This window comes from Zootermopsis nevadensis, unplaced genomic scaffold, assembly GCF_977971745.1.
Source record: "Zootermopsis nevadensis isolate Lab colony 2312 unplaced genomic scaffold, Znev_1.0 Znev_ptg000061l, whole genome shotgun sequence".
Classification (NCBI taxonomy): domain Eukaryota; kingdom Metazoa; phylum Arthropoda; class Insecta; order Blattodea; family Termopsidae; genus Zootermopsis; species Zootermopsis nevadensis.
In genome coordinates, this window is record NW_028259192.1 from 20,673,162 (window position 1) to 20,699,960 (window position 26,799).

Below are 26,799 nucleotides of genomic sequence, written 5' to 3' on the forward strand. Positions count from 1 at the left end.
CAAGAGGAAATTAATCCACTTCACATTCTTCCACTCAATTTCTCTAAGCTTTGTTTTAATATCCTTTCATCTATACCAAATCTTCCAAGTGGTATCTTTCTTAATGATTTACAGTTATTTAACATGTGCAAATGTAAAATGATTTTGTTTTGTGATGTAATAAGTGTGGCATTCCAGCCTGACTTTATAATGTAAGGAAAAGGTTAAAGTTTTTTATAATTGATTACCCAAATAATGAGCAGTTGTGCATCCAATATGAATAACCGAAATGAAAGACTGCGCACGGCAGATTTTTTAAAATCAGAAGTCATGAACAGAAATTGTGTGCAGGAGGGGAAAGTGTATGCATACAGTTTTGGTGGACACATCTGGCAAGGCAACCATGGAGGTGGAAGAATATTAAGATGAATGTTAAAAAAATAAGCCAGGAGGATGATGTGTTAATTTGCATGCAGCATACAGGAAGTATTGTTCTGGGTTTCTTCATGTTAAAGTCACTGTTCGATATTATATTAAGTTTATTATTTTGTGATTGTATACAAAATTTACAGTATCTTCTTGAAATACTACACACACAGTTCAGAGGACATCACAAGTTCTTTTATATTAACTGGAACAGAATTTTTTCAAATGAGAAATTAAGTTGCCAGATTGGACAACAGTCCAATTTAAATTACTGATTACTTTACCAGCTTACTTCATAAGCATTTAAAGACATGAGATCTAATGTGGTGGGGGTGGAAGAGGTTTCTTTCTTGTGATTGGATATTCTTCTCGTGTGTGGTAAGGTTCATACGGATCATCTACGTAATATCTCCGTCTTTTCCAGTATTTTGTCACCATCTTATCCAGCAGTGTACACTGTGTTGCATTGCAGAAGACATGTTGTTTGTATCGATATTTCTGGTAAGCAGATTTTCTCCATAAATGCTTAAAACGCCCTGCACGTGTGCGGATCCAACCACCCCTGTAGAAAATAGTGTAATTTGTAAATATTAATTCTCACACAGATCAGCAAATAAGTTATTATGGAAGTATATACAGATAAAACAAAAAATATGAACATATATGCAAACAACCTTGAAGTCAACTGGTTATTTACTGCTTTTAAGCAAATTTATTCCACATTTAATTAGGAAAATTCGTGATCAAGAGACCTTTTATGTAAACCAATATTCGTTCTTGAACTAAACTTTTCCTAAGTAAGGAAACATTGCATGTTTATGTTATAACATACCAGGACAATCGAAAGAAACGCTTTACTGCTGCCTTCACAGTTTTCCTCTTGCCCTTCCTGATAGAAAACTTTGTAACTGTCCTGATCTGAGGCTGAAGTAGATTCAGAAGCCTGGGTTGTACAGCACTGAAAATTAAATTTGAATAGCAATTGTCATTCTTGATAAGCGAAAATATCCTAGAGGTCTTACATTTCAATAAGTATACTGTTAAAAACAACTACCATACCTCAACAACTGCGAACTTGTTACCGGAGCAAATGAGATGTTACAGTTTGCTATGGATGGTTGTAGTGATTGGAACTGTGAGTTTAGTGTAATATATGTTTTCTGATGAGATGTAACCACATTTGGAGGTATGTTGACACTTATTTTCTTTCCTGCTATGCAAGCAGTTCTGGCAACTGGAAATTCAGAAACGTTAAACAAAATTCTAGCAACAAATATAGATTTGAACAGATTAATGTGCTTCACATTCAAATAACTTTGGAGTTCAACACGTATTTTATGCAACAGACCTTTCCATACTGATAATATTTCAGGGTATAAGTACATGTTGTTAGGTTAGGATTGTTCTTAACCTATTAAATCGCAATCTACTTTAGTTTTACTTCCATACCAACATATGTGATAATTTTTATAGATTTCATAACATAAGAGAAAATTCAAATTAAACACAATAAAGTTTTTGCAGTATCATATAAACGACAAATTCCAAACTAACCTCCAACAATCAATCGCAGCATCGTTTTCCCTTATCATAATTTGCAATTCGCCATATTGGACGTAACGCATTTGTGTATGTCCCGGCGTTCCTACTTGGTTCGCTGCCGGTCAGGCGCTTGGAAATGTTCCGAATTGGGCTAAAATTTCCGTATCACGGATTACCACGGGTAGGTAAAATATATTTAAAAGTTTATTTTGTGATGTCAGTCTTTACTGTGGCATTAATTCTATTTTCAGTGACTGTGTTGTCCTCCACTCAGTAAAGTGCCAAGGTTGGTCGCTACCATTGAAATATGGTCAATATAAAACACTATCTCGAATTAGTTATATGAATCTGAAATTTATTCAGCCTCTCCTTACAACAGATCTTCATATGCTATTAAAATATAGTGTTTTATTTGCTTTCTTAACTGTTTTATTTATACCTCTACGTTTGTGGATTCAATTTCTTCGTTACAAAATTTCTTAATAAGATAACACTGTAATTTCCTGGAGAATTTACTACATAAAAGAACGAAATTAATAGCCAAAAATTATGGAACAGAGGTTTCGAATATGCACACTAACTTTCCTAATTAAAAACGTAACCTTATGAATTCATAGGTTTACATCATAACTATTCTAAGCATCTTTTGGTACAGGCAATTCTTGAATAGCCTTGTAGATATAAATATCAAAATTCAACAGATTTTATTTGCCATGAGTGACCTCATGAATTTACCAGTTTATAAATATTCCAAATGTTTATTAGAACAGTCAGTTCCTGAATAACCTTGCAGATAGAAATATTAAAATCCAAAAGAGTTTCTGTTTCATGATATTTTAAAACCATGGCTTTCATGTTAGCCATTACAGTCAGCATTGAATGTTACTATTGTGGTTTATGTAATCCTGAGCAGTAGTTTGATGGAGAGTTTGAAATATGTTTTGCCAAATGTGTACTTCTGTAGAGGAAATACTTGCTACTAAAATGCAGTAAGTTTTTTAAAGGAAGTTGCAAGTGATGGTCACTGAATATGGCAGTTTTCTCCAACCTGCCGACACTTTATTCCTCTTAGATAAAATTTCTTTCTAAGTACTGTGTTCTTGAAAAACTAGTCTTTGTTCTTTCTCTGATACAAAAGATTAGATTTTATACCTGTAGGAAGAAACAGGTAAAATTACATTTTTTTAACTTTTAATCTTTACATTTTTAGATAGCAGACAGGAAGATATTTTGAACTGCATGGTAGCAGATATTTCCAGAATTTAATGTACTCTTGATTTTCTCAAGAATGCAGTTCTAATTAGAAGTTATGAATAACCAGTATGAATGGATATAATTTGTATATGTTTATATTTTCAGATATCACGACATAACCCTGTGAGACTGTATCTTGTTCCTCGATGTTACGCAAGTAAATATCCTGAGTCAAATAAGAGTAGGAGGTAAATATGTCTTGATTTAAGATTTTTAGTGTAAATTATGCCATAACTGTTACAACAGAAATGAGTTCTGTACACACATTAATATGTATTTTATTTTTACATTTATATGAAATTATTACAATTGAATGACTCCGAATCATCTTACATTTTACATAAATTCATTTCACTGCCTGTGCAATAACCTTTGCTGTTGAAGTTACCTACCATTTTTCTATGCAAATGAAAGTGTTCATGTTATGATTGTTTTACTTGATCCACACAGTGCATTGGTTTGATTGGATATGAAAATATAAAGTAAATTTTTGTATTTAATTTTATCAACCAGTTTTATATGTCAGTTTTCATTGAATGTTACAAAAATTAATTCAGTTGATTTATCCAGTATTAAAGTAACCAAAAATTAAAGGCAATTTTAGTGTAAGTTCTGACAAAATTCTTATATATTAGCTCAATGTATCATATTTTTCTTTATAATTACCCAGCTTTTCGGAATGACTTAACAGGATACAAATATACTGATTCTTTCAAGAGAGATTGCTTTTGGTTAGGCTGTAAGTCAACCTTGCACTGATTTTTTCATGTTCAATTGAGATTCAACTTTGCTTGTTGTTCTAATCAGTCTGTTCCTTAACCTCACTTCCTGCCCAGCACAAGCATCATCAACATATTTCCATTTTCCTTTGATTTCTTCACCTATTCTTAAACTTCCATTGTTCTGTTAATATTTTTCACTGTAAATGTCAACAAATTTTCATGTTGTTGGTGTTCTGTCGCTGGAGGAGCCGGGTTAAACTTGTTGCAGTATTAGTATTGCTTAAAAGACAGTGAAAACTAAGTGCAAGAGGTATGGTTTAATTTGTTTACATCTGTCAGACTTTTCAGTGGTGCCAACCTTATTTTAGATAAACTAAAACTGCCTTTGTTATGTCTTTTACTTGTATTTTTTTATTTTGTAATCTGATGCATGTTTTTAATCTTTATGTAATAAATGAATTTGTGTCAACAAAAAATTGATTGTTGTCATGTTTAATGTGTTTCATTTAATTTTCTTTAAGCGGGACAGGTTTTAAATACACTGTTGGCACATTGACTGTAGCTACAGTTGCTACGTTTGCCTACGCCGCTTATGACAAAGACTTCCGAAGATGGCTGGGTGGCAATGTGCCTTACTCAGAGGAGTTCCTCAAAGTCCTGTTACAGGAAGAAGGAACTTACCTTGAACAGTTTCAGGCTGTGTATGAACGCTTAAAATCCACGTAAGTATATGGATTTTATTTCTTCTTGTGATTTTAGTGAAACACTTGTCTAGTTGTATGAGATTTGGGTTTTGTGAAATTTTACAGATGAATGTAGCCAATATACCTAATAGAGATTATAACTTTCCTCCAAACGTTTGTTTCAGGATCTATGAAAGCCTGTTTGGAAAAAAGGAAGAAAAAAGAGTGGAAGAAAAAGTGAAAGTAGAGACTAAAGAAGAACCACCAAAGAAGGAATTTAAATGTAAATGTGTAACTCATTTCAGTTTTTTGTTATTTTATTAGTGGTTTAGTAATTTTTTCTTTTATCCGGTAACAGTGTTCGTCTTGAATTTTACTACAATGTTGAAATGTATATTTTTAAATATATTACTTTGTTGCTTTGCAGTAAATCATACATAATATGTATTGGCTTAAAATCCTTCTTACCAAGCACAAGAGATTTTTAATGATGTACTAATTCTATGTGGAACAGAAAAAGTAATTAAAATTATTTGAGATTTGGGGTTCTCACATAATTAATTAATATGTTGAGACTGCTCTTCTGGATTATGATGACAAATTGAAATTAGATGGAAGTTGACATGGAAACAGTGAAATGGTGTTGGATTTCTATATAAACTTAGCGGCTAATGAAGCATTTTAAAATCTAACAAACAATTTATATGAATTTTTAATATATAGAACTGCCTGAGCTTAGGAAAATCTTTTTATTTAACAGTTTCAGCACCTGAAATTGATAAGCGACCTCCAGCTGAAAAGGATCTGAAGAAACTTCCAGAAACACATGTGAAGAACTTGGCCGATCTGGAGAGTAAAGTCTCAACTTTAGCGATAGCTGCAATTTCAGCCTATGATGATGCAGCAAATGCAGTAAGAGGTTAGTGGCACATAATTTGTTTGAGTTATAATTCTTCTGTGCTTTCCGTCTAAGTAAATATGTTTTTAAAATTATGGACATTTTGGTTAGGAAACTATTGAGAATGTTAGTACCCTGAAATTTAAAACTACGTTTTGATTTGCTCAGTTGCTCTTGACTTAAAACAACTATAAATTTAATAGAAAAAGGCATTTAGAAGGTTTTAATGTAGATTCCAAGTAATTCTTTGACATCCAAGACGTAAAGGTTTATTAGCACAAAAATTTTGTCAATGTCCTTGGACTTTTCAATTTAGTAAAATTGCAAATTTTTTTGCAGCGTGTAATTTAATACTGATCTATTAATTGAAAACTTTCTGTGAGGTTTGTGCTTCAGAATTCTGTTTGTTGCAGACTACAGTAAAAACATCTATCATATAGTTGAGAAGTCTGCAGAGACTTTGGATGCAGATGTGTGGGATAAATTGAAGAAGCTGGTAGCAAAGAAGAATGAAGCTGTTGTAAAAGCTGAAGCTAACGCTAAAGAAGCGCTGTAAGTAAATGTACTGTTTCATAAAGGTGGGGATAATTGATTACTTGTCAGAGAACTTCTGTGCTCTTTGTACTGGTTATGCCATTATATGCTCGAAGTGTTCTGCTTTTTTTATATTTCTTTCATAAAAACTTGTACTTTTTTTGGCTGATTCTTGATGACGAAACTGTTGGTTTAGGGATGTCTCACCCCTTTAGAAGGTACCTGGATTGAATCCTGAGGCCTATGAGAAATTTAATTTTCTTTTTGTGAAGTTTGAAAATGTTTTTGAGTGATTAATGCCACTCATTCTGATGTACCACTCTCATAAATATTCCTGTTTTTAGAGAAAGCATCGAGAAGATGAAGAACATCCTGAAAGGTGGTGTAGACAATGTATCCAGTGAACTGTTAGAAAAGTATAATAAGAATATTGAGAAATTGCTGGCCGCAGTTGCCGATGCAAAGAATGAATTGGGTGAAGTGAGAAGAAATGCAAGAATCACAGAGAAGTATTGGGAGAAAGTGGAAGCGGCACGGAAGTATTTTGAAGTGAGTTCTGTGTTTAATAGGCAGTACTCAGAATTTATCCATTGATGAAATTTTAATCCTGCTTTAAAAATCCACATTGTTTCGACTGACATCTATATTTAAATTGTTAAGCTAAATTATGTGGATCAGATCAAAGTTAACTGATAGCTGCTGGTCTTCAACTGTTTTACTGTTGTGGATTGAACAGTTCTGCTGCATGGAAAATTAATTTGGGCTCATCATAACAGAAGTCTTACATGCCTTAATTATGAATATTATGGTGTTATTTTGAAATGTGTGGGATGAATTATTGTAGGAGTGTCTTAAGTGCACAGAATTGGGTGATCACTGGCTGGTATACTGTCTACAGGCACATTATAATTTTGTTGACAGTGTAGGGATGAATTTTATACCAAATCAGGCTTCTTTTTTTTTTGGCACAAAGGCTAATTTTTCAAACTGCTGGTACAGATGCAGATTATTTACAGTTCTTTGTTATTATTTTTTTATGTTCATATATTTTTATCTGTGGTCCTCCATTGATGACGCAGATGCTTTGAAAACATTAATTGAATGTGGTCCTCTGTAATATTCACCATCATTGATCAGATTGTCAGAATGCAAGTGTAGTATTTGTAGTCTGAAAATAGTGGAAAACTTGTTTTCACATGTTTGAAGTGCATTGATTTTTACATGTTACTTCTGTTGCAGGAAGAATTAAAAGTATTATTTCCTGGTACCAGGATTAGTGATAAACAGATAAGACTTAACGAGGAAGATCTAGACCTTTTCATTATGTATGCTGTTTCAAATGTATTGTACTATCAGAAAGAACTGAAGAAGCTAGAGGTAAGAGATTTTATAAATTAATAGATGTAAATTGTATGAATTGGGTATGTAACTCTTGTCATATAAAACCAAATTCTTCAGTTCTGATTCTCATTTAGATTTTTCTATGCTGTAAGTGGGATATATTGTTTCCAAATATCAGTATAAAAGGTGAAATGGTATGTATAAAGAGATCTTTTGAGAATTCATATTGTTCATTGTTTTCTGAAGACCATGGAACTGTAACAGATGCAGGGTTTATTTATTTTAATAATTTAGCATGGAAATGATTATGAAGACATTGGAAATATAGTTTATACTCGTAGAGCAGCAGATAGTAGACATTAAACTTTATCATATGAGAATAGGGGATTTAAAACTCTGTACTACAGTGCTATACCGCCACGGTGGTCTAGCGGTCAGAACACCAGCCTTCTAAGCCTGGGGTCCCGGGTTCAATTCCCTGTGGTGCTCAAATTTATAACTTGTGTTGGGCAAGGCCGTGGTCTAGGCATCACAGAGTTTTCCTCCGGGGGCTTCCCCGGTTTCTCCGTGGCATCCCAACAATTACTCCATTCACACACAGAAGAAGGCAATGGCAAACCACTTCTGATCATCTCTGCCAAGAACGTATATGAACAGGTCCCAGTCCGAGAAAAGGATGGAAGGATCCTGTTCATATGGACCTGTCGTCAGACAGAACACTACAAATAAAAATAAAACTACAGTGCTGCTGGTCATACTTCAATTTCAGGGTGTAATATTTTAGTAGATTACGAAACCTTCCATGTGTGAGGCGGCTAAGGTCCTTCAAGGACTGTAGTCACTACCGACGATGATGATGATGACGTTTTAGTTGTATGCTGTTGTGACACGTGGCCAGCTTGACTGTATGCTGTGATTTAAGACTGATAAAGGTTAATAGGTGTGGTGTTTTAAACATTAAGAATTTAGTGTATGTGTGAATGTTGTTTTATTGGTACCTTTTCATTTGTTGTTTCCAGACAGTCGGAGAGGATCGTCTCAGAAGGGCTTTGGAAAAGGCTGGTTCGAAAGATGAAGCTGACTTGATTACTGCTAAAGTTCAAGCTCAGCTTGATAAAGAACGTAGGGAGTTGGAACTGGAATACCAGAAGAAAGTAAATTGACTATGTTACAAAACTTCTGATATGTTTCTTTATACCTCCTCCTCAGATATATTGTAGAAATTTAACAGGCGGTTGAAGTCATGCTTATGTGACATTCTAAGTGTGTCTCAATGAATTCATAAAATATAATTGCAGTTTTTCATTCATTTACAGTAGACTCCCAGTTATCTGGGGCCAGATATATCTGGGGCCAGATATATCTGGTCTAAACAAAAATTAAAAATTACTTTTGAGAATCTATTTCAATTTACAGTGTTTAAAAAGAAAGGAATAAACATATATGACATTATTTAACATGTTAACATAAATCAGTTGTTGGTAAAAGCTCAAGTTTGTGACAACAAAATGTTATTGGTATCTGTTGGAATCCTTTAAAAAAACATCTGTTATGAACTATAATAAATTTTATGTAAAGTCCTTTCTGTTATTAGTAAATATACAAAATTAAAATAGTGTATACCTGCAATTAACATACATATTTGGTACATTTGCTTGTTTTTCTTTAATTTTTGTGTATTATCCAGGGTTTCGATTATCCGGCTAAATATATTTCCCAACCAACCAAGATAATTAGGCGTCTACTGTAATCTGTTTAAAAAAAACCGGTGTATTGAGGATGTGAGCTGTATCATCCATTTCAGGACAAGGTCTAGTGGTGGGGATTCTTGGGAATTTTCAGAGGCGGTAACAGATGATACATCCCCTGAATTGTGTATGTGTGTTTGGGGGAGGGCGGGGGGTTAGGTTTAAGCATGTTTGCAGTGCAGTCAAAATTGAAGGGCCACCATATTGGACTAACAGATCTGTACATCAGGTGTGTGCGCTTCATGTTATCTGCATGCTTTGGTGCCCAAGAAGTTGAGTAGCTCTGTAGTTGAGAATAAATTGATATGATGGCACTTTTGTTGACATAGAGAAAATTGCCTATATAGTTAATAACACTGTAAACTGGATTCAACGTTCTTCTGAATGTATCTGAATTGATTTGTAATTTAAACATCTTAGAAATTTTAAGTGACATTCTTTATCACAGTTTTCTGTTCCTTAGGTCCAAATATTTTGCTCTATACTTTATTTTCAAATACCTTCAGTAATTTATCTTCTCAGACTCAGAGGTCAAGTTTTATTACTTTATAATGTGGCTTGTATCTACAAAAATAATATTGCTTTAGAAATGAGTACAAAAACCTCACATTTGATGTGTTAAATGACTGCTGAATTATGGCATTGAATTTCTTTTTGTATATATTACCTTAGGTGTTGATACATGACACACATACAGCATATTTAAATTTAATTTAATTACTTCTTTGTCCATGTTTTAACAGGCATTGGAGCTCCAAATTGAGGCAGAGACTGATGTACGTCAGCAGCTGAAGATCCAAACACAAGCTCACAGTGACCATTTGGCCGATGTACTTGCTGTTAAAGAGAAGGAAATGGAACGGCACTTCAACAGAATCCTAAACGAGAGGCTAGAGCAAGAACAGTCTGCATATAAGATACAGATTGGTGCTTTGCTGGGACGTCTGAGGGGCATGGATGATGCTCTCAAATGTAATATAATTCTTAGATTAAAACAGATGTTCTGGTTTTGATCTTTCAGTTGTTTGAAAATTTATGACTGTCAAGAGTATCAGAGTCAAGGGATTAACAAAATAATTTTAGCCGAGGCAATTCTGTAATGATACAATGTTTCAGTAAATTTTAATGCATGAGGGTTGTTTCTGAAGTTATGCACACTTCACACTTGTTCCAAAAATGCGATTTCTTTTTAACATATTAAATCACAGTCCTTAAGTGCAATTATCTAAATATTTCTCTCTTTTGTTTCTGTCACTTGGATTTGGACAGTTGGAGTAAGAACTCCATAGATCCCCCTCTTCCCCTTTTGTGTTTGGCAGGGGGTTTGCTTGCCCACCATTTCGGTTAGTTTTAGTTTTATTCTTGCTGGATTGTTCATAATTGGTTTATTCTATATATAAGTTTTTCCTTGATTGATTATGGGTATCTAAAGGGTTATTTGATTTTGTTTTATTTGCATTATGTATTTTTATATTTTGAGGAGAGTTATATTGTTTAAATTTGTGCCAGCAGCTGTGGTTATACACGGGACTTATGTGAATTTGTTTGATTAATGGTTTTATTTTAGTTTGTTGTATTTTATTTTTTGGAAGAATTTTAAATTTGAATTCTTTTGTTTTCATTTGTAAGCTATGAAATCTTTAATGTGGACTGGGATCAGATACCCTCTTATTTATGATAATTTTTAAAGGCCTGCGTAGTATTAGTTATGTTCTTGAAACATGAAGAATTTGCTGGCAATTTATTCTGTTCAGAGTTGTTGTACAGTTGTTTATGACATGTATGATTGGGCTTGTATGTAGTGTTACAAAATGCTCTTGGGTCAGTTCAGAGCAATTGCTTTAAATTAATGTATTTTATCACCTAGGAGAATTTTATCATGAAAGCTTCTGAACTTGTACTGGCTTAGTATGTACTGTATGAGCTTGTTATATGGAGGCTAAGGGATTTTTGGATTCCACAAAATTGTGATTTTGTTCAGTGCTTGTGTTTCTTGTACTTCGGTAATAAAGACGGCAAAGGACGTAAGTACTATATGTGGAATTTTTAAGATAGTTGGTAACCTAACTTATTTTAATTCTTATTTACAGCACGGGCAGAAAACGATAAGCACGCACGTCAGGCTCAGTTACTGTGGAGCGCGTGTCAGTCACTACATCGATGTCTGAAGGCAAGCAAACCTGGTGTCCCTTGGCAACAGCAGCTGCAACCCCTCAGATCGGAGATTGAAAATGTTAGCAAGGCTGCAAGTGAGTTGATAATACAGTAAGCTGGAAGGAGTTGAGTGCTGCCTGAACTCACAACATTGTAATAATAATACTTTATTGTATGTTGGAAGAAACATGGTAATTTGGGAAGTGATCGGTTTTGAAACTTTGAAATTATCACTTAGTTGATGTAAATGGATTAAATCTGTACATGAGATCAAGGTGCAAACTGTGAACTATAAAGTGTCGTCAAAAGCTTCTCAAGACAGCGTGACAAAATGCTGTGTGTATTATGTATATATATGTTGCAGTCTGTTGTAGTTGAGGCAGTGGTCTTGAAATTTCTCGCAGCATTCTGCTTTGAAGTGGTAAATTAAGCATATCATATCAGGTTTCGTTCGTAGGCAAAGCGTACAACTATAATGAACCCATCTGTGCACAAGTTGCAAAGATTTTTCTCTGTTTAACATGATTAAATTTCATACTCATTCCTTGTATAACTTAGTAATTAGAAGAATTAACTTAATTAGAGACAAAGTTAAAATGTGGTGATGCAGTAACTGATGTTAAAATCTGCATTTTGATGTTCATAAATGCTGTGCGTGCAGTCTTCTGATTACGTACGAGCTCTAGTTTGTACTTAGCAGAAAATATAATTAATGTAAAACTAATTATTTTTAACAGATACAGATGATGAGCTGGTGAAAGCCGTGCTAGCAGGCATTCCACCCGAAGCCGCGGACCGTGGCGTATATACGGAGGAAGCGATGAGGGAACGTTTTCTTAAAGTTGAGCGAGTTGCTCAAAGATTAGTCTTGATTCCTGAGCAAGGAGGAAGTCTACCTCTGTACTTCCTTTCATTTTTACAAAGTTTGTTACTTATTAAGGCAGTAAATCCCATCCCAGCAGCAGAGTTGGCAGATGAACCTGTTGAAATTGCTCAGCTTGACACATATGATATCCTGCAGAGGGCCAGGTAATACGATTATTTTTCAGTATTGTACGAGGCGCGTCCTCAAAGTAAGTTTCCCTGGGGCCGTTTACAGAAACAAAACACAATTTCATGGAAATATTTATTGCAACAGATACAGCAAGTGTCCAGCTATTTTTCAACATATTCGCCACCGGAATTGAGACATTTGTCATACCGTGGGACCAACTTTTGAATACCTGTGTCGTAGAAGTCTGCCGCCTGGGATTGGAACCACTGTGTGACAACCATCTCCTCCTCTCTGTCATTCTCAAAACGCTGACGCTGACCGGACAGGAATTTCTTGAGGTGTAGGAAAAGATGGAAATCACTGGGAGCGAGGTCCGGGCTGTAGGATGAATGATTAAACACCTCCCAGCTGAACTCCTGCAGGAGACTTGCTGTCCGTCGAGCCGTGTGCAGCCTAGCGTTATCACTGACCGCACTTCACAGTCGGCGGGAGCTGGAATAAGAACCTCCATCTTCAACAGCTGCAACGATGCTAATGTGAGAACGCGGGAAGTTCCGTTAGTGCATGCGCCATGCTACGTCATTGCTCTATCACGTACGCACAGTCGCTTCGCGCAATATAAGGTTTGCTAGCTGTGGGACGAGTGGGAAACTTACTTTGAGGACGCGCCTCGTATATCATATGTACACTACGCAGTTGTTCAGGACCTGAGTTGTAATGTTATGAATTCTCAGAATTGTTGTTGAATTTTTACACAGTTATCTCAACTTGCTGTAGCAATGGATAGTCATATCGGAGGCTTACGTACTACATTTCTCCACTTACAGAGTACTTGTTATTTTCTGAGGCAGAGTTCAACTCCTGTGAATAACATCGAGTGCAGTGTCGCTTGAAATACTTTGTTAAATACCTATTCATTATTTATTTTCTAAATCAAGTTTAAACCATTTGATTAATTGAATTAATTTCCCTGATGCCACTGATGATGACCTCTTGAGGTTGAAACGCGTATGGCAATAGTGTCTTTTTTATGGTGTTAAAAGTTGTTTGTTTGCTCATTTTATATTAGAATAAGTGTATTGTTATTATTGTGGTTTGCTTTGTGTGACATCCTTTTGAAATTTCAGGTACTGGATAGACAGGGGTAATTTCAGCATGACATTACGGTACATGAATCTATTGAAGGGAGCGTCGCGTCGCGTGGCCCAGGATTGGATAAATGAGACACGAATTCTTTTAGAAACACAACAAGCAGCAAATACACTAATGGCACATGCAGCTGCTTCTGGCCTCCTGTATGTTTGAGGAAGTTTATAAAAATCTGTATATAAAAAAGAAAAGACTACACAAACAAATTGCCAAACATAAAAGTAATAAGAGTTTGCAATGTTGGTGGTGTAATGACACGCAGTCCACCCAACCCGCCTACCTGGAGCTGATCATATCACTGCCTCATGACATTCTATTTCTGGATTCTTATCGCTGACTGGTATCGGCTGATGTGCTTTGAGTACGTGTCTTTTCAGTAAAATATGTTTGTGAAATTTTCAGACTGGGAATTTGCCGGAACTGCAGATAAACACGTACTGATGAAGTAGGTGATTTTAAACATTGATTGCGTTGTTTCTGTACATGTATGTGACAGAACGCTGCATAAGTATAAAATGTAAATTTCAGAAGCAGCGTTAATTGATGTGGAAATTTGGAAAGTTTTCTGCCACTAATTTATTTGGACTTTTTGGGTAATATTTTCTGCTTACATTTAGCACAGATTCGTCAGTACTTAAGGGATTTTACCGCATTGTACGTTCTTTCATTGCTGGCGTTACATCAGCTGTTGACTCCTTTGCATTAAATAACTTGTGGTTCTGATGTTTACTAATAAGTTAAGTGTCATTTACACAAGTGTCATTTAAATTTTGAATAAAGTATATGGAAGTTCTATTGCGGAAAATCAAAAACTGTGATGCGTAAAGCCATGGTTTGGTTGGGGAGGACCTGTGTGCTTTGTGGTACAGTTTATGAGTTGTGTATATAGAAGTAATAAACATTCAGCGTTCACTACCAGACATCCAGTATTCCAGTACTTGGTGAAGATAATGTAGACTAAGAATTCGGGACATTTGTAGGATGGGGTGCAAGGATGTTACGTATTTCACGTCGCCGCTGACGGAAAACTGTCACAACCTCGCACCACACTCGGTTACAAAGTTAGACTTTGTTACGGGATTCACGACGATAGTGAAATACATTTTTAACGTGGTACTGCCGCCTGTATGAAGAAATGTGTGGGGTGCGTTTGAATCAAACAGGATATACTTATTTGTTGCATTTCTTATTTTATTAACTTTTTAGCAAGTTCTTCACTTACATCATTGATTTTGAAAGTCTGATGCATTTATAGAAGTAGTATTTTCTTTGGTATTTGTTGCTGACATTTTGACGAGATAGGTCTAATGCTCGGTAACTGCTGTCATTATCTGTAGGGCTTCGTATAAGAAGGGAAAGGGGCCAAAGAACTCAGATGTTTGAAAATAACTCCAATGTCCCATAACCTGTAAACCGCTTGTGGTAGATAGTACTACCTAGATATGTAACCACTCATTTTCATTTGCTTTTTTTTTTTTTTTTGCCTTCATTGCGCTTTGCGCTTCATTTGTTGAAGTGTACGTCAGCTTCTTTTGATCAGAAATTTTAATCAATAAGGATTTATGATTCTGATTTGTAAGAGGTGTAATGTTGTACTTATTAAGTTATATTAGTACGGTAGTGCATATTTTTTGAATAACTACCTTGTACAAAAGCCTTTATATGTCGGTGTATGTAGAAAAGTGCCTCGTTCTATTAATACATATGCGCATACGTGTTTGAAGATGATGCAAAAGAGAAAGTGTGTGGTTTGATATCTAGGCTACTTTGCCCTACTGTTAGGATTTGTAGTAAGAGATAGAAAACAGATGTTTATAATTATCGGCCCAATAAATAACGTTATTGATGGAATAGCATTTCGTGATTTAGTGTACAGTACCCATTAGAGCCACTTTATTTAAAGCTTTGCTGGAACTTGGATAGTGTTTTAAAAATCTGATTAATTTGTTGGATTATATTTCAATTGATACTTTTCTTTCCGTGCAAGTTAAAACTTGTTCTGTCTCTCTGTCTGGTCTCATCTTGTACATTTCTGCAGTGATTGAAGAGTTGAATTTATGTATGTATGGGTAGTGAAACTATCGTATAGTACATTTGAGATGTTTTTCTTGAGAATTTTCGTGTTTCAATGTTTCAGTATTGAGTATTTATTTAATATAATTTCATTTTATAGGTGTATGGCAACGTCTTTAAACTGGTTATAGAAATGGCCTGATGATGACCAGTTATATTTAAATATGTTGCCATAACCCCGCAAGATAAAATTGTATTAAATAATATGTAAATGGGAAAACAAGGACCTAGTATTTATTATTATAACTGCACACAACGTGATGATGCAATACCAAATTCAAATCAACCCAAATTAAGTGTTGCATAAAATAAACATAATTCAAAGATACTAAATTTGTGCGTCGTAAGCATAAAAAACCTTTAATGTGATTATGTAGTACAGATGTGTACTCCTGTGACTCATGTTATGCCATCTGTGTTTATGATCCATAAACAGCATATTTGACAAGTTTAGCGACTATTAGCGTCTCTGGATTCTGCTCATGTTTCTCACCCCCTATATTAAGTGCTAATGAGATCTTACTTTATTGATTGCCATAAAAACAATTTGTAGTACATGAGATTAAACGGACTTTAATTACGTGGCGTGATAAGAGAACGAAATATTCGTCTTTTTTATGGCAACTTCCGTTTGAAAGAAAACGCGGAACTACTGGTCAGGTGCCTTCGTTGGGTGCAAGAGCGTGACTAACGTGAAAGTGGATTTAATGGTTGTGCGTATTTGATAGCGAAAATGTGTTTTATACTTTGTAATATAGTCAGTGATGAACGAAATTACTGTAATTCCAGCCAAGGAACGAGTTTGCTGTTCCATAAGACGACTAAGGGGTAAGTGCGTACTAAGTGTTGTATTATATTGAAATTAACCTGAAAGTATTACTGTGGAAGTTTAAAGTGCTGATATTTAGCTATTTTAGTTTTAAAAGGAACGATAACTATTTCGAGGCAAAACAAATTTTTAACCTTAAAACTACGGCCGAATACAAGTACTGTACGGTTTCAGCGTTAGGGATGCCATATTGGCATGCGTATAGAAAGATGGTTGCATTTTAACCTATAAGAAGGCATCAGACCTTTTTGTAGAGTTTATAAATAGGGTGGTGTGAACTGGGTTAATTTGTATCCTGATAGGGTCAGTGAAGGGCTCTTGTGAACATAGTAATGGAACTTTGGCATGACCAGACTAGCTGAGTGACTATATTAACTTCTCAGAAAGGGCTCTGTTGTGTGAAGTTTGTTCAGATTAATTTCGTTCAGTTGTGGTTCCCACGTGTAGCCGAGAGTCTTCTGCCTTCTCCATGTTTGACTACCTCGTGACCCTGAAGGATGAGTCACAGTTACAACCCGATTTAAAGATGTAACTCTGAAACGAAAAAAGATGTGGATATGGTGGAAAGCACGGCATACAGAAGCAAACTTGAAATTTGCTTTTACAATTTACATTTAAGAGCTCAGTTTTGCTGCCGCGAGTTTATTTCATAGTTGAAAATTACTTTAAATCGTGATCTAATTGTGACGTTCTGTACATATTGCAGTTAAATTATTGTCAAATTTGAGGTTTTCGCAGAGGTAAATCAGAAGATTTCTGTCTTCTGGGTTGTTGCGCCGTGTAGTCTGGTAGATGTTTACCGACGTTTCAGAGGTCCTTGCTGCCTCCATTGCCCTGACTGTGGCGGCAGCAAGGACCTCTGAAACGTCGGTAAACATCTACCAGACTACACGGCACAACAACCCAGAATACAGCAGTCTTTAAATTATTGTCCTTGTTTGATAAAATTATACGGACTTGGAAGTCCGCGTACTTTATGATTTAAGAAACAACGCAAGTCACAAATAACAAAATTTTCAGAAAAGAACTCTTTTAGAGCGATTTATTGTTGGCTACTTCGTAGTTATCTGCAAGAAGAACATTATCTTTTTAATTGTCTGTAGGTTGTTGTAAAGACACACGTCTTACCATATCCTGTTGGTGTCTCAGTGTGTCTGAAATTTCTATCTTGATGTCCAGTTTGTGACATGTTAACATGTATTTTCTCAGTAGAATGTTTAAACGAACGTTGGTTCTGCAAGTTTAGTACATTCTGTATACAACCTAAGTGAAGTGGTTGTTACTCCTGCTACAACATCACGTAAACGCATAATAGACCTACATTTTCATATTATTGTTATAAATTGGCTATTGAAAATTTTCTCATTATTTTATAATAGAGAATTATCTTTGAATGCTCTGCACATGCCTTAAAGTGTTGAAGACGCTGTAGACGAATCTAATGAGAATTCCATCGCCATTTTACCCCCAACTAATGTTTGTGACGACTTATCAAACGAAGACTCCCCCCACCCCTTTAGACGGTGTGAGGTACTTCCTGCTTAGCCATCACTGTATTCCCTTCGGTCTATATTTTCAGCCCCAAAATATTTGTCGGAGATGTTCCTTTTGGGTAGATTGTAAATGTTTACCTCCAAGTCGTATGTTTTAATATATATAAAGAACAGGTTCAGAATTGGTTGTTGGACTCCCAGTCATGTCAGTCCCTTTATAGCACAGACACTTCTGCAGCGTTAATAATTTTTCTTGTCTTCTTTTATCGCCGTCATTTCTCTCCCTTCTTTATCCGTGTGTGGATTGAAGAGGGCTGTGGTTTGACTTGGAGGAAGAGGAGTGGGCTGAATCAGTATCAAACTAAAGCCACATTAATACTTTCTTACGTATTTCTTGATCAGTCTTTTTCATAGCATACGAACATAAAGAGCCACGGTGGTCTAGCGGTTAGAACACTGGCCTTGTAATCCTGGGGGTCTCGGGTTCGATTCCCGGCGGTGCCCGAATTTATAACTTGTGTTGGGCAAGGCCGTGGTCTAGGCAACACGGAGTTTTCCTCCGTGGCATCCCAACAAATACTCCATTCACACACAGAAGAAGGCAATGGCAAACCACTTCTGGATCATCTGCCAAGAACGTATATGAACAGGTCCCAGTACGAGAAAAGGATGGAAGGATCCTGTTCATATGGACCTAGCGTCAGACAGAACACTAAATAATAATAATAATAATAACGAACATAACCAAAATCAATCTCCATCAAAACTATGAAGGTGAAATGAGATTATTTTACGTCGCGTCCAGTAGCTCTAAATATATAACGCTAAATGACAAGGTGATAAGTGACTTGTGGAAGGAGGTGGTCGTAATGTAATTTAGCTACCATCCCGGCATTTGGGTGAAGGGTCTGAGGAAAATTACGAAAACTTCGGTCAGGATGCCGTTTATCACAGACGAGTTTAAAACAATTGTAAAACTTTAGCGCTATAATAACCTGTAACGTCACTCCTCTTAGGTTTAACCAAATTGTGTTCATCCCTTGAAGTGAGGGTCAAATTTGACATTTGCAGACACATCCGGAAAAAAATTGTAATTTTTATATATTTTAATCTCTGCGCTTTTAAATAGCCGAGAAGAATATCTGAATGTTAGCAAGCAGTTTCCGAATTTAGCCTGATATTTATTTCTCAGTGAGTGAATTTTTAATTTGTTTCATAGGCCAAGAGTTTTTGAATTTACAACATTTTTATAGTGCTTCTTAAGTACCTTTATATTATCAGTTAGCGATGCAGTCTCCTCACGAGACATGGACGTGTATATATATATATATATATATATATATATATACACACACAGTAATTTTGTAAACTTTGTAATGTTATGAAATATGATCTTCTATTTTTTTAAAATAAGCCATTTGATGACGTAAGTGTGTATTTTTGGAATATATATAGCGTTGAACTTTGTGAATCGTTTTGAATCACCTAATTTTGCTGGGATAGTAAGTCATGGAGTCTATCCAGAAGGTGAAGGCGGTTGCATTGCACACGCTGTTAACACGTGTTTATCAGCTACAATTTACGTTTCATCTAAACCTCCGTGGTGGAACTCGAGAATCCTGTCATTACTCTTTGGAGTCAGGATAAAAAAAGAGCGTAGGTTGAAATCCTGGCCATATATAGAGCAATATACAATGTCGACGTATTGTATCCTGACCTCTCACTGCCACCTTAATCCTAACGGCTACCTATCCAGGGCCCAGACAAAGTGCTTATAAGAAAACACCGTCGCCTTAAAATTGGTTTTACTACTATCAGTTTGAAAGAAGTGTCTTCATTTGACACCTCTTCCTGTCTGCTCAGCAAAGTAGGCACATTTCTCTTCTGAGTGCGGAGGAAGGGCTATAACGAGCTACACGTGTCTGTCTGTCCGTCCCAGCTTTAGTTGTGTCAGTGTATAGTTTGGGAATGCTCGAAATTATTTGTGGTTAAGAGGAAATGAGTAAGAGGACGACCCAAAGAGCCAAGGATGTAAATTCATTTCTAAACTGACAGAACTCATAATCTAATGAAATAGAAGCGATGGGCTGGATGTATGGCACGTATGGGGAGACGAGAAATGTACTCAGAATTTTAATTTGAGTAGCTGGATGAAAGAGACCACTTGAGAGACCTAGACGTCCGTGACAAAAATGGCAAAAGCGTGGATTGGATTTATCTGGCTCGGAATAATATTAGACGGTGAGCTTTTATGAACACTGTAATGGAATTTCTTGTTACATTAAAGCTTATAATTTGTTGATCACCTGAGCAAATATAGTTTTGTTTGTGCAGTTTAGTAATGTTTTTAATTAACTCTGGCCTGAGCTTTTCCCTTCTAGGCTTGCCTGCCCTGCCGTTAGCTTCTTCGTACTCCAGGTCTGAGAACTAGTGGTCTTGATATGTAGGTGGTTAGGTTAGGTTAGGCTTCAAATGAGGCCATGTTCCTTGACGTGTTGCGCCCTGCGTGAGGAGAATGTTTCGAATTGGGAGTCCTCCCCAGGTGCTGGCAGAAATTACCAGCGGATTGTGAGATGTTTGGGCGATTTCTTACAGCTCCTTGTAGTCTCAGAGGTCGTAATGAGTTGAGCTAAAAACAGTCACTGCTTCAAAAAAGTAGAGACTTTATATTCTTTGCGTGGAATTGGATGTCCCGTATGTGAGCTACAGAATACCGATTATTTAACAGAAAGTTTTGTAATAACTTTGATATGAGTTACAATGTTAACAGAGGAATTCTGTTTTTACGTTAACTGGCAGAAGGAAAAGGCATTTGAAACAAATGATGATCGTATACACAGTGATCATCAGTGCCATACATTATGGCCACACGTTCGATATTTATAAACGTCTTTGGTAAAATAAAATGGTGAATAATTTGACCGGACTAAACCATATTGGCTACCCATTTGTAATTCAATCGGACGGAAATTTAAAACGAGCTAACTGTGTATGTAAATCAATATTAACGTTAAACATTTTTATTGTTTTTTTAAAAAAATAAGTTTGCCTACAACGAGAGAGAGAGAGAGAGAATGAAATTGTAAAGCGCTACAAAGTTTTGACATTGAGGTAGATGAATGAGGGACTGCAGATATCCTCCCACCTCCGCCGTTTAGATACAATTAGCCCTGGGGTTCGTTGTCTTTGTGTGCGTCTCTCAGCTTTTATAATTTCAGCGCCTGCACGTATTTTTCTTCGCCCGCATGGCGAAGGCTATGCATTACGATTTACTGCTGTGAGAGTGTGAATGTAAAAGTCCATAAGCTGCATCTTACTCTAACAATTCAGCACTGGAACATTTCGCCTCTTTTCGACATCGTTTGATGTATCAAAACACTCTCAGAACTTAGTATAATCTCTAAATGTAACTTAAAAATTCAATGCTGACGGAATATTATTTGAATATCTTCTTCTTTAAAGTGGAATAGGCCTATATTAAAGTAAAATAAAGTAAAATTAGATTTCTGTCTTCTGGGTTGTTGCGCTGTGTAGTCTGGTCGATGTTTACCAACGTTTCAGAGGTCATACTGCCTCCGTCATCAGGGCGATTCTTAGTATGAAGATTTCTGTCTTCTGGGTTGTTGCGCTGTGTAGTCTGGTCGATGTTTACTAACGTTTCAGAGGTCATACTGCCTCCGTCATCAGAGTATGAAGAATTCTGTCTCCTGGGTTGTTGCGCTGTGTAGTCTGGTCGATGTTTACCAACGTTTCAGAGGTCATACTGCCTCCGTCATCAGGGCGATGAATATTACCACACGGCGCAACAACCCAGAAGACAGAATTCTTCATACTCATCGCCCTGATGATGGAGGCAGTAGGACCTCTGAAACGTTGGTTAGCATCGACCAGACTACACGGCGCAACAACCAAGAAGACAGAAATCTTCATACTCATCGCCCTGATGACGGAGGCAGTATGACCTCTGAAACGTTGGTAAACATCGACCAGACTACACGGCGCAACAACCCAGAAGACAGAAATCTTCATACTCATCGCCCTGATGATGGAAGCAGTATGACCTTTGAAACGTTGGTTAACATCGACCAGACTACACAGCGCAACAACCCAGAAGACAGAATTCTTCATCGCCCTGATGACGGAGGCAGTATGACCTCTGAAACGTTGCTAAACATCGACCAGACTACACGGCGCAACAACCCAGAAGACAGATATCTTCATACCCTGATGACGGAGGCAGTATTACCTCTGAAACGTTGGTTAACATCGACCAGACTACACGGCGCAACAACCCAGAAGACAGAAATCTTCATACTCATCGCCCTGATGAAGGAGGCAGTATGACCTCTGAAACGTTGGTTAACATCGACCAGACTACACAGCGCAACAACCCAGAAGACAGAGATCTTCATACTCATCGCCCTGATGATGGAGGCAGTATGACCTCTGAAACGTTGGTTAACATCGACCAGACTACACAGCGCAACAACCCAGAAGACAGAGATCTTCATACTCATCGCCCTGATGATGGAGGCAGTATGACCTCTGAAACGTTGGTTAACATCGACCAGACTACACAGCGCAACAACCCAGAAGACAGAAATCTTCATACTCATCGCCCTGATGACGGAGGCAGTATTACCTCTGAAACGTTGGTTAACATCGACCAGACTACACAGCGCAACAACCCGGAAGACAGATATCTTCATACCCTGATGACGGAGGCAGTATGACCTCTGAAACGTTGGTTAACATCGACCAGACTACACAGCGCAACAACCCAGAAGACAGAAATCTTCATACTCATCGCCCTGATGACGGAGGCAGTATGACCTCTGAAACGTTGGTTAACATCGACCAGACTACACAGCGCAACAACCCAGAAGACAGAGATCTTCATACTCATCGCCCTGATGATGGAGGCAGTATGACCTCTGAAACGTTGGTTAACATCGACCAGACTACACAGCGCAACAACCCAGAAGACAGAGATCTTCATACTCATCGCCCTGATGATGGAGGCAGTATGACCTCTGAAACGTTGGTTAACATCGACCAGACTACACAGCGCAACAACCCAGAAGACAGAAATCTTCATACTCATCGCCCTGATGACGGAGGCAGTATTACCTCTGAAACGTTGGTTAACATCGACCAGACTACACAGCGCAACAACCCGGAAGACAGATATCTTCATACCCTGATGACGGAGGCAGTATGACCTCTGAAACGTTGGTTAACATCGACCAGACTACACAGCGCAACAACCCAGAAGACAGAAATCTTCATACTCATCGCCCTGATGACGGAGGCAGTATGACCTCTGAAACGTTGGTTAACATCGACCAGACTACACAGCGCAACAACCCAGGAGACAGAATTCTTCATACTCTGATGACGGAGGCAGTATGACCTCTGAAACGTTAGTAAACATCGACCAGACTACACAACGCAACAACCCAGAAGACAGAAATCTTCATACTCATCGCTGTGAAAACCTCAAATCTTACAAAGTAAAATTAATCGTGAGATTTTAGGGCGGCGCGTATGAAGATGAAGTAAAATTAAACCGAAATGAAGTCTAGCAAAGTATCGCAAAAGGTAAAGACAAACATAGGAGTAGATGGCAGTACAACATTAAAATTAATCTTGAAGCACCACGGTTTGAAGATGTCGAAATTGAGCTGCCTGAAAACTGAGTCCAGTAGCGAAACCCTGTGAACAGGACAAAGAACCTTCAGTTTCTTGACCTGTTGAGTCACTGTCAGCTCCCGAAGACTGTCTTTGTTTCATGGAGTTCGTTGGTCTAAACGAGATTAAGTAGAGTGGTTTACGACATCGAGGTTTAACTATTAATGTTAGTTGGTGCAACTTGCCATCACGTAAACGTGAGAGCGATGAGATTTCGCGTGTGTTGGGGGGGGGGTGCTAAAGAGAGGGGGTGGGGGTGTTTGTAGTACTGCGAGTGATGGATGGATCGTTTGGTACAGGAATGGAGTGTGGTAACGTAGGAACCGGCCCTGTGTACATACCGTGATAAATTATCCCTATGTCATTTTACAATATTGGCTACAAGCCTTACCTACGGGTGCCATTTTCATTCTATTACGTGATTGCCGTGTCTCTTTGGCGGGGTTTGTGCACAAGATTGCATCCTGTTCCCATTTATTCTGTTTCTACCGTTTTCTCACATTTATCCACAGGAAGAACAGTCTTTGGGACGTCAACAAAATAATTTTTGCCTAAGTTGAATGTCAAAATTTTTTATGTTGGTGTTGAGCTTTAATGATAGATTACTTAAAGTTTATCGAAAATTTTATGAGTAAACATCACCTGCCTAAACAGAATCTACAGTTACCTAGACAATCAGTTATATTGAGTGGCACTAGGTTTGTTTCCACCACAGAAGTTCGTATGAGAGCACGCTGTGAAAGTAAGCGGTTTGAAGATTACTAAAACAGTTTCTAATGGCTTTGTAACTATGCTGAGAATCTTGAAAATCGATCACTTTCTGCTGTAGTTATTCGGGATATTCGAGGTGATCGTATGGATATCAAATAGTTTTTATCGCTTTAAAAATAAATTGCTTCAACATCCACTTAATTTCAGGCTTGATCGCAATATTTTCCCCATTTTTTTGTGTTTTGAGCTCCACATAAATTTACGTTGCAATGTAAAATTCCGTTGCTAACTGATGTGTTCTGTGTAGATATCATTTATAAGATCAGGCAATGTTTCATGTTTGCATGTCTGTTATTTTTCTTCTCCATCGTTGAAAGGGAAAACATATGCTATATATATTTTATTTAATGTTGTTGTTATTATTATTATTAGTTATAGTAGCAGTAGCGGAAGATATTAAACCTCTTATTCGATATTAAAGTTATTTCATCAATTCCATATCAAGCGATATATTTATACCCGAAGTTTATATCGATATAAAATAACATCCCTACAAGTTGTTAGTGAGGGAGACAGACGTAGAACGAGGTATTACAGCTACTTCTTAATTTATTTTAGAATAAATAAATTGGGATAATATTAAGATGGATGTGTAGAAAAAATGTTGGGCCACTGGAGGCGTTATATCTCATTGTGTAGTCGTTTGAAGGCTGTGATGTAACAGACCGAGCATTCGGAGTTAGAGGGGCAAAGCCGTGAATGAGATAAAAGAGCTTCGATGATAAAGCAAGAGAGGGATTTAGGAAGGGTTCGTATTGGTTTTCGGAGAAAAAGTGAGAAGGAACAGGACAAAGGAAACAAAATTAGAATATAAGAGGGTAAAGAAAAGAGAAGTGAATGATCAAGTTGAATATGATGGAAAAGATTTGTAAGAGTTGCAAAAAAGGAGAGGTTCTTATAAACAAACGAGGCTGAGAAAATGCCTTTATAAGGTGGAGCTTATAGGAAATTTTTTTACAGCTCATGAACAACCAATTTGAAAATGTGAAAACTAATAAAGTGGAATTATTTATGGATCGATTGTAGGCAGTTTTCTTGTCTTTGCTGTGTGACGTAACAATATCTGACAGAAATTATTTCACTATGATATTAAGAACTGAGTAATTGGTTCTTGGAAAAAGACACCACGAAAATGTGAATTGGATTAAGTATCGGTTCAAGTTGGAAGGGTGGATCTGGAAATGGAAATTCCAATTGTAGATAAACATATAGAAAGACAGCAGACTGATAGAGCAGTTGGCAGACACACAGACATGCAGTTGGATGGATAGATCGACTAATCGTTCGGTTAACTATTATATAGATCTGCTTGGGCAGGTAGATTAGCACGGTATGAGATTTGAGGTTCCCACTGCAGTGAAAATTTTGTTCGTCTTCTGAGTAATGACGCTGTGTGGGCATATAAGTAGCTACCGACATTTCGGAGGAATATTTTACCTCCATCTTCAAGGTTGTTTTCTCGACGTACCCCCTAGTCTTAGAGTAGGACTTCACGTACCCTTTTTTATCGGGGACTTAATTGTTGTTTCAGAATACGCGCAAAATCGAGATGCAGTAGCAATGTCATGTTCATATTTCTGTTATTTTTCGCTTTGTGTTCTGTTGTAAATATCACTGAAAATACCGATTCTTAGAGACAGATTGTGGCACGAAAGTATAACTCGATAATCTGGCTTCTACAGAATAAGACGTTTCACCCCAGGTGTGGGTAAAAATCGACCTGTTTCACTGATTCAAAATCAAGACAAATACTCCCTAGGGTTAGACGTACTTCACATTCAGAACCAGATTTGTTTAAAGATAAGTTGTTAGAAGAAATAAACAGACACACATAAACAAGCTCTCATGGTGACAGCGACGAAACTTCGTCTTTCATAACAGCAGATGTCTTGGTCAAATATTTATCATAAACTGCACGAAGTAAATCACTGATATATAAAAAGCACATCGAAATACAGACCAGCAAAAAGGGTTACTGAAACCCATGAATTTACCGGGCGTTCTTTCTAGAGATTAGGTCTAAATATTGATTGGAAAAATGATTTCATTCGTGTTTTGCAATTTTGACGATGGGTATAAATTAAAAACCTTACAGTAAATATTAACCCTTCAAAATACGTGACGGTTCATATTATCCGTCAGTTTGAAAGTTTCTCTCTCGTATGCAAATATTTTTGTTGGTTTGTGTATTGTAGATTTCGTTTGTATTATCGTAACATCCCGTACACTTAATACCGTTTCTGGATTGAACGTGACCATGACTGATTTCTCCTGACTACCAGAAAGTAGGAGGGAAAGTATTATATTTATTAAATAAATACGAAAGCAGAATTTTCTATAATAATATTGACGTATCGACGTAATGACAAACATTACAAACGCCTGTTGGTAATATAATCAAATCAGTCTATATGGCGGAATTGATCGGTTTATGTCATACGTGGCAGATATGAAGTATGTATAATATTTCATAATATTTCATAATCACATTTAATCAACTGCCACATATTTTGTCGCT

At 36.8% G+C, this 26,799-nt stretch overlaps 2 protein-coding genes and 1 long non-coding RNA gene across 3 annotated transcripts in view; 2 read left to right on the forward strand and 1 right to left on the reverse strand.

Annotated features, from left to right (window-relative positions):
• Positions 1-500: 500 nt before the first annotated feature.
• mRpL35 (mitochondrial ribosomal protein L35) lies at positions 501-2,077 on the reverse strand. The gene is made up of 4 exons (XM_022075398.2): positions 1,960-2,077; positions 1,465-1,639; positions 1,238-1,363; positions 501-967 (listed from the first exon to the last, which is right to left on the reverse strand). The coding sequence occupies exons 1-4, from the start codon at positions 1,979-1,981 to the stop codon at positions 724-726; spliced, it is 567 nt and encodes a 188-aa protein (XP_021931090.1). The 5' UTR covers positions 1,982-2,077; the 3' UTR covers positions 501-723.
• Mitofilin (inner membrane mitochondrial protein mitofilin) lies at positions 2,023-14,344 on the forward strand. Its single transcript, XM_022075395.2, has 13 exons — positions 2,023-2,128; positions 3,307-3,389; positions 4,445-4,645; positions 4,792-4,889; positions 5,367-5,525; positions 5,918-6,056; positions 6,383-6,587; positions 7,278-7,415; positions 8,399-8,533; positions 9,871-10,099; positions 11,218-11,376; positions 12,019-12,310; positions 13,403-14,344. The coding sequence occupies exons 1-13, from the start codon at positions 2,084-2,086 to the stop codon at positions 13,578-13,580; spliced, it is 2,061 nt and encodes a 686-aa protein (XP_021931087.2). The 5' UTR covers positions 2,023-2,083; the 3' UTR covers positions 13,581-14,344.
• A 1,074-nt stretch (positions 14,345-15,418) lies between these two features.
• LOC110835309 (uncharacterized) overlaps positions 15,419-26,799 on the forward strand; it is a 236,601-nt gene continuing 225,220 nt past the window's right edge. The window contains exon 1 of the long non-coding RNA XR_015532674.1: positions 15,419-16,325. This is a non-coding gene — a long non-coding RNA (uncharacterized LOC110835309). The remainder of the gene's footprint in view (positions 16,326-26,799) is intronic.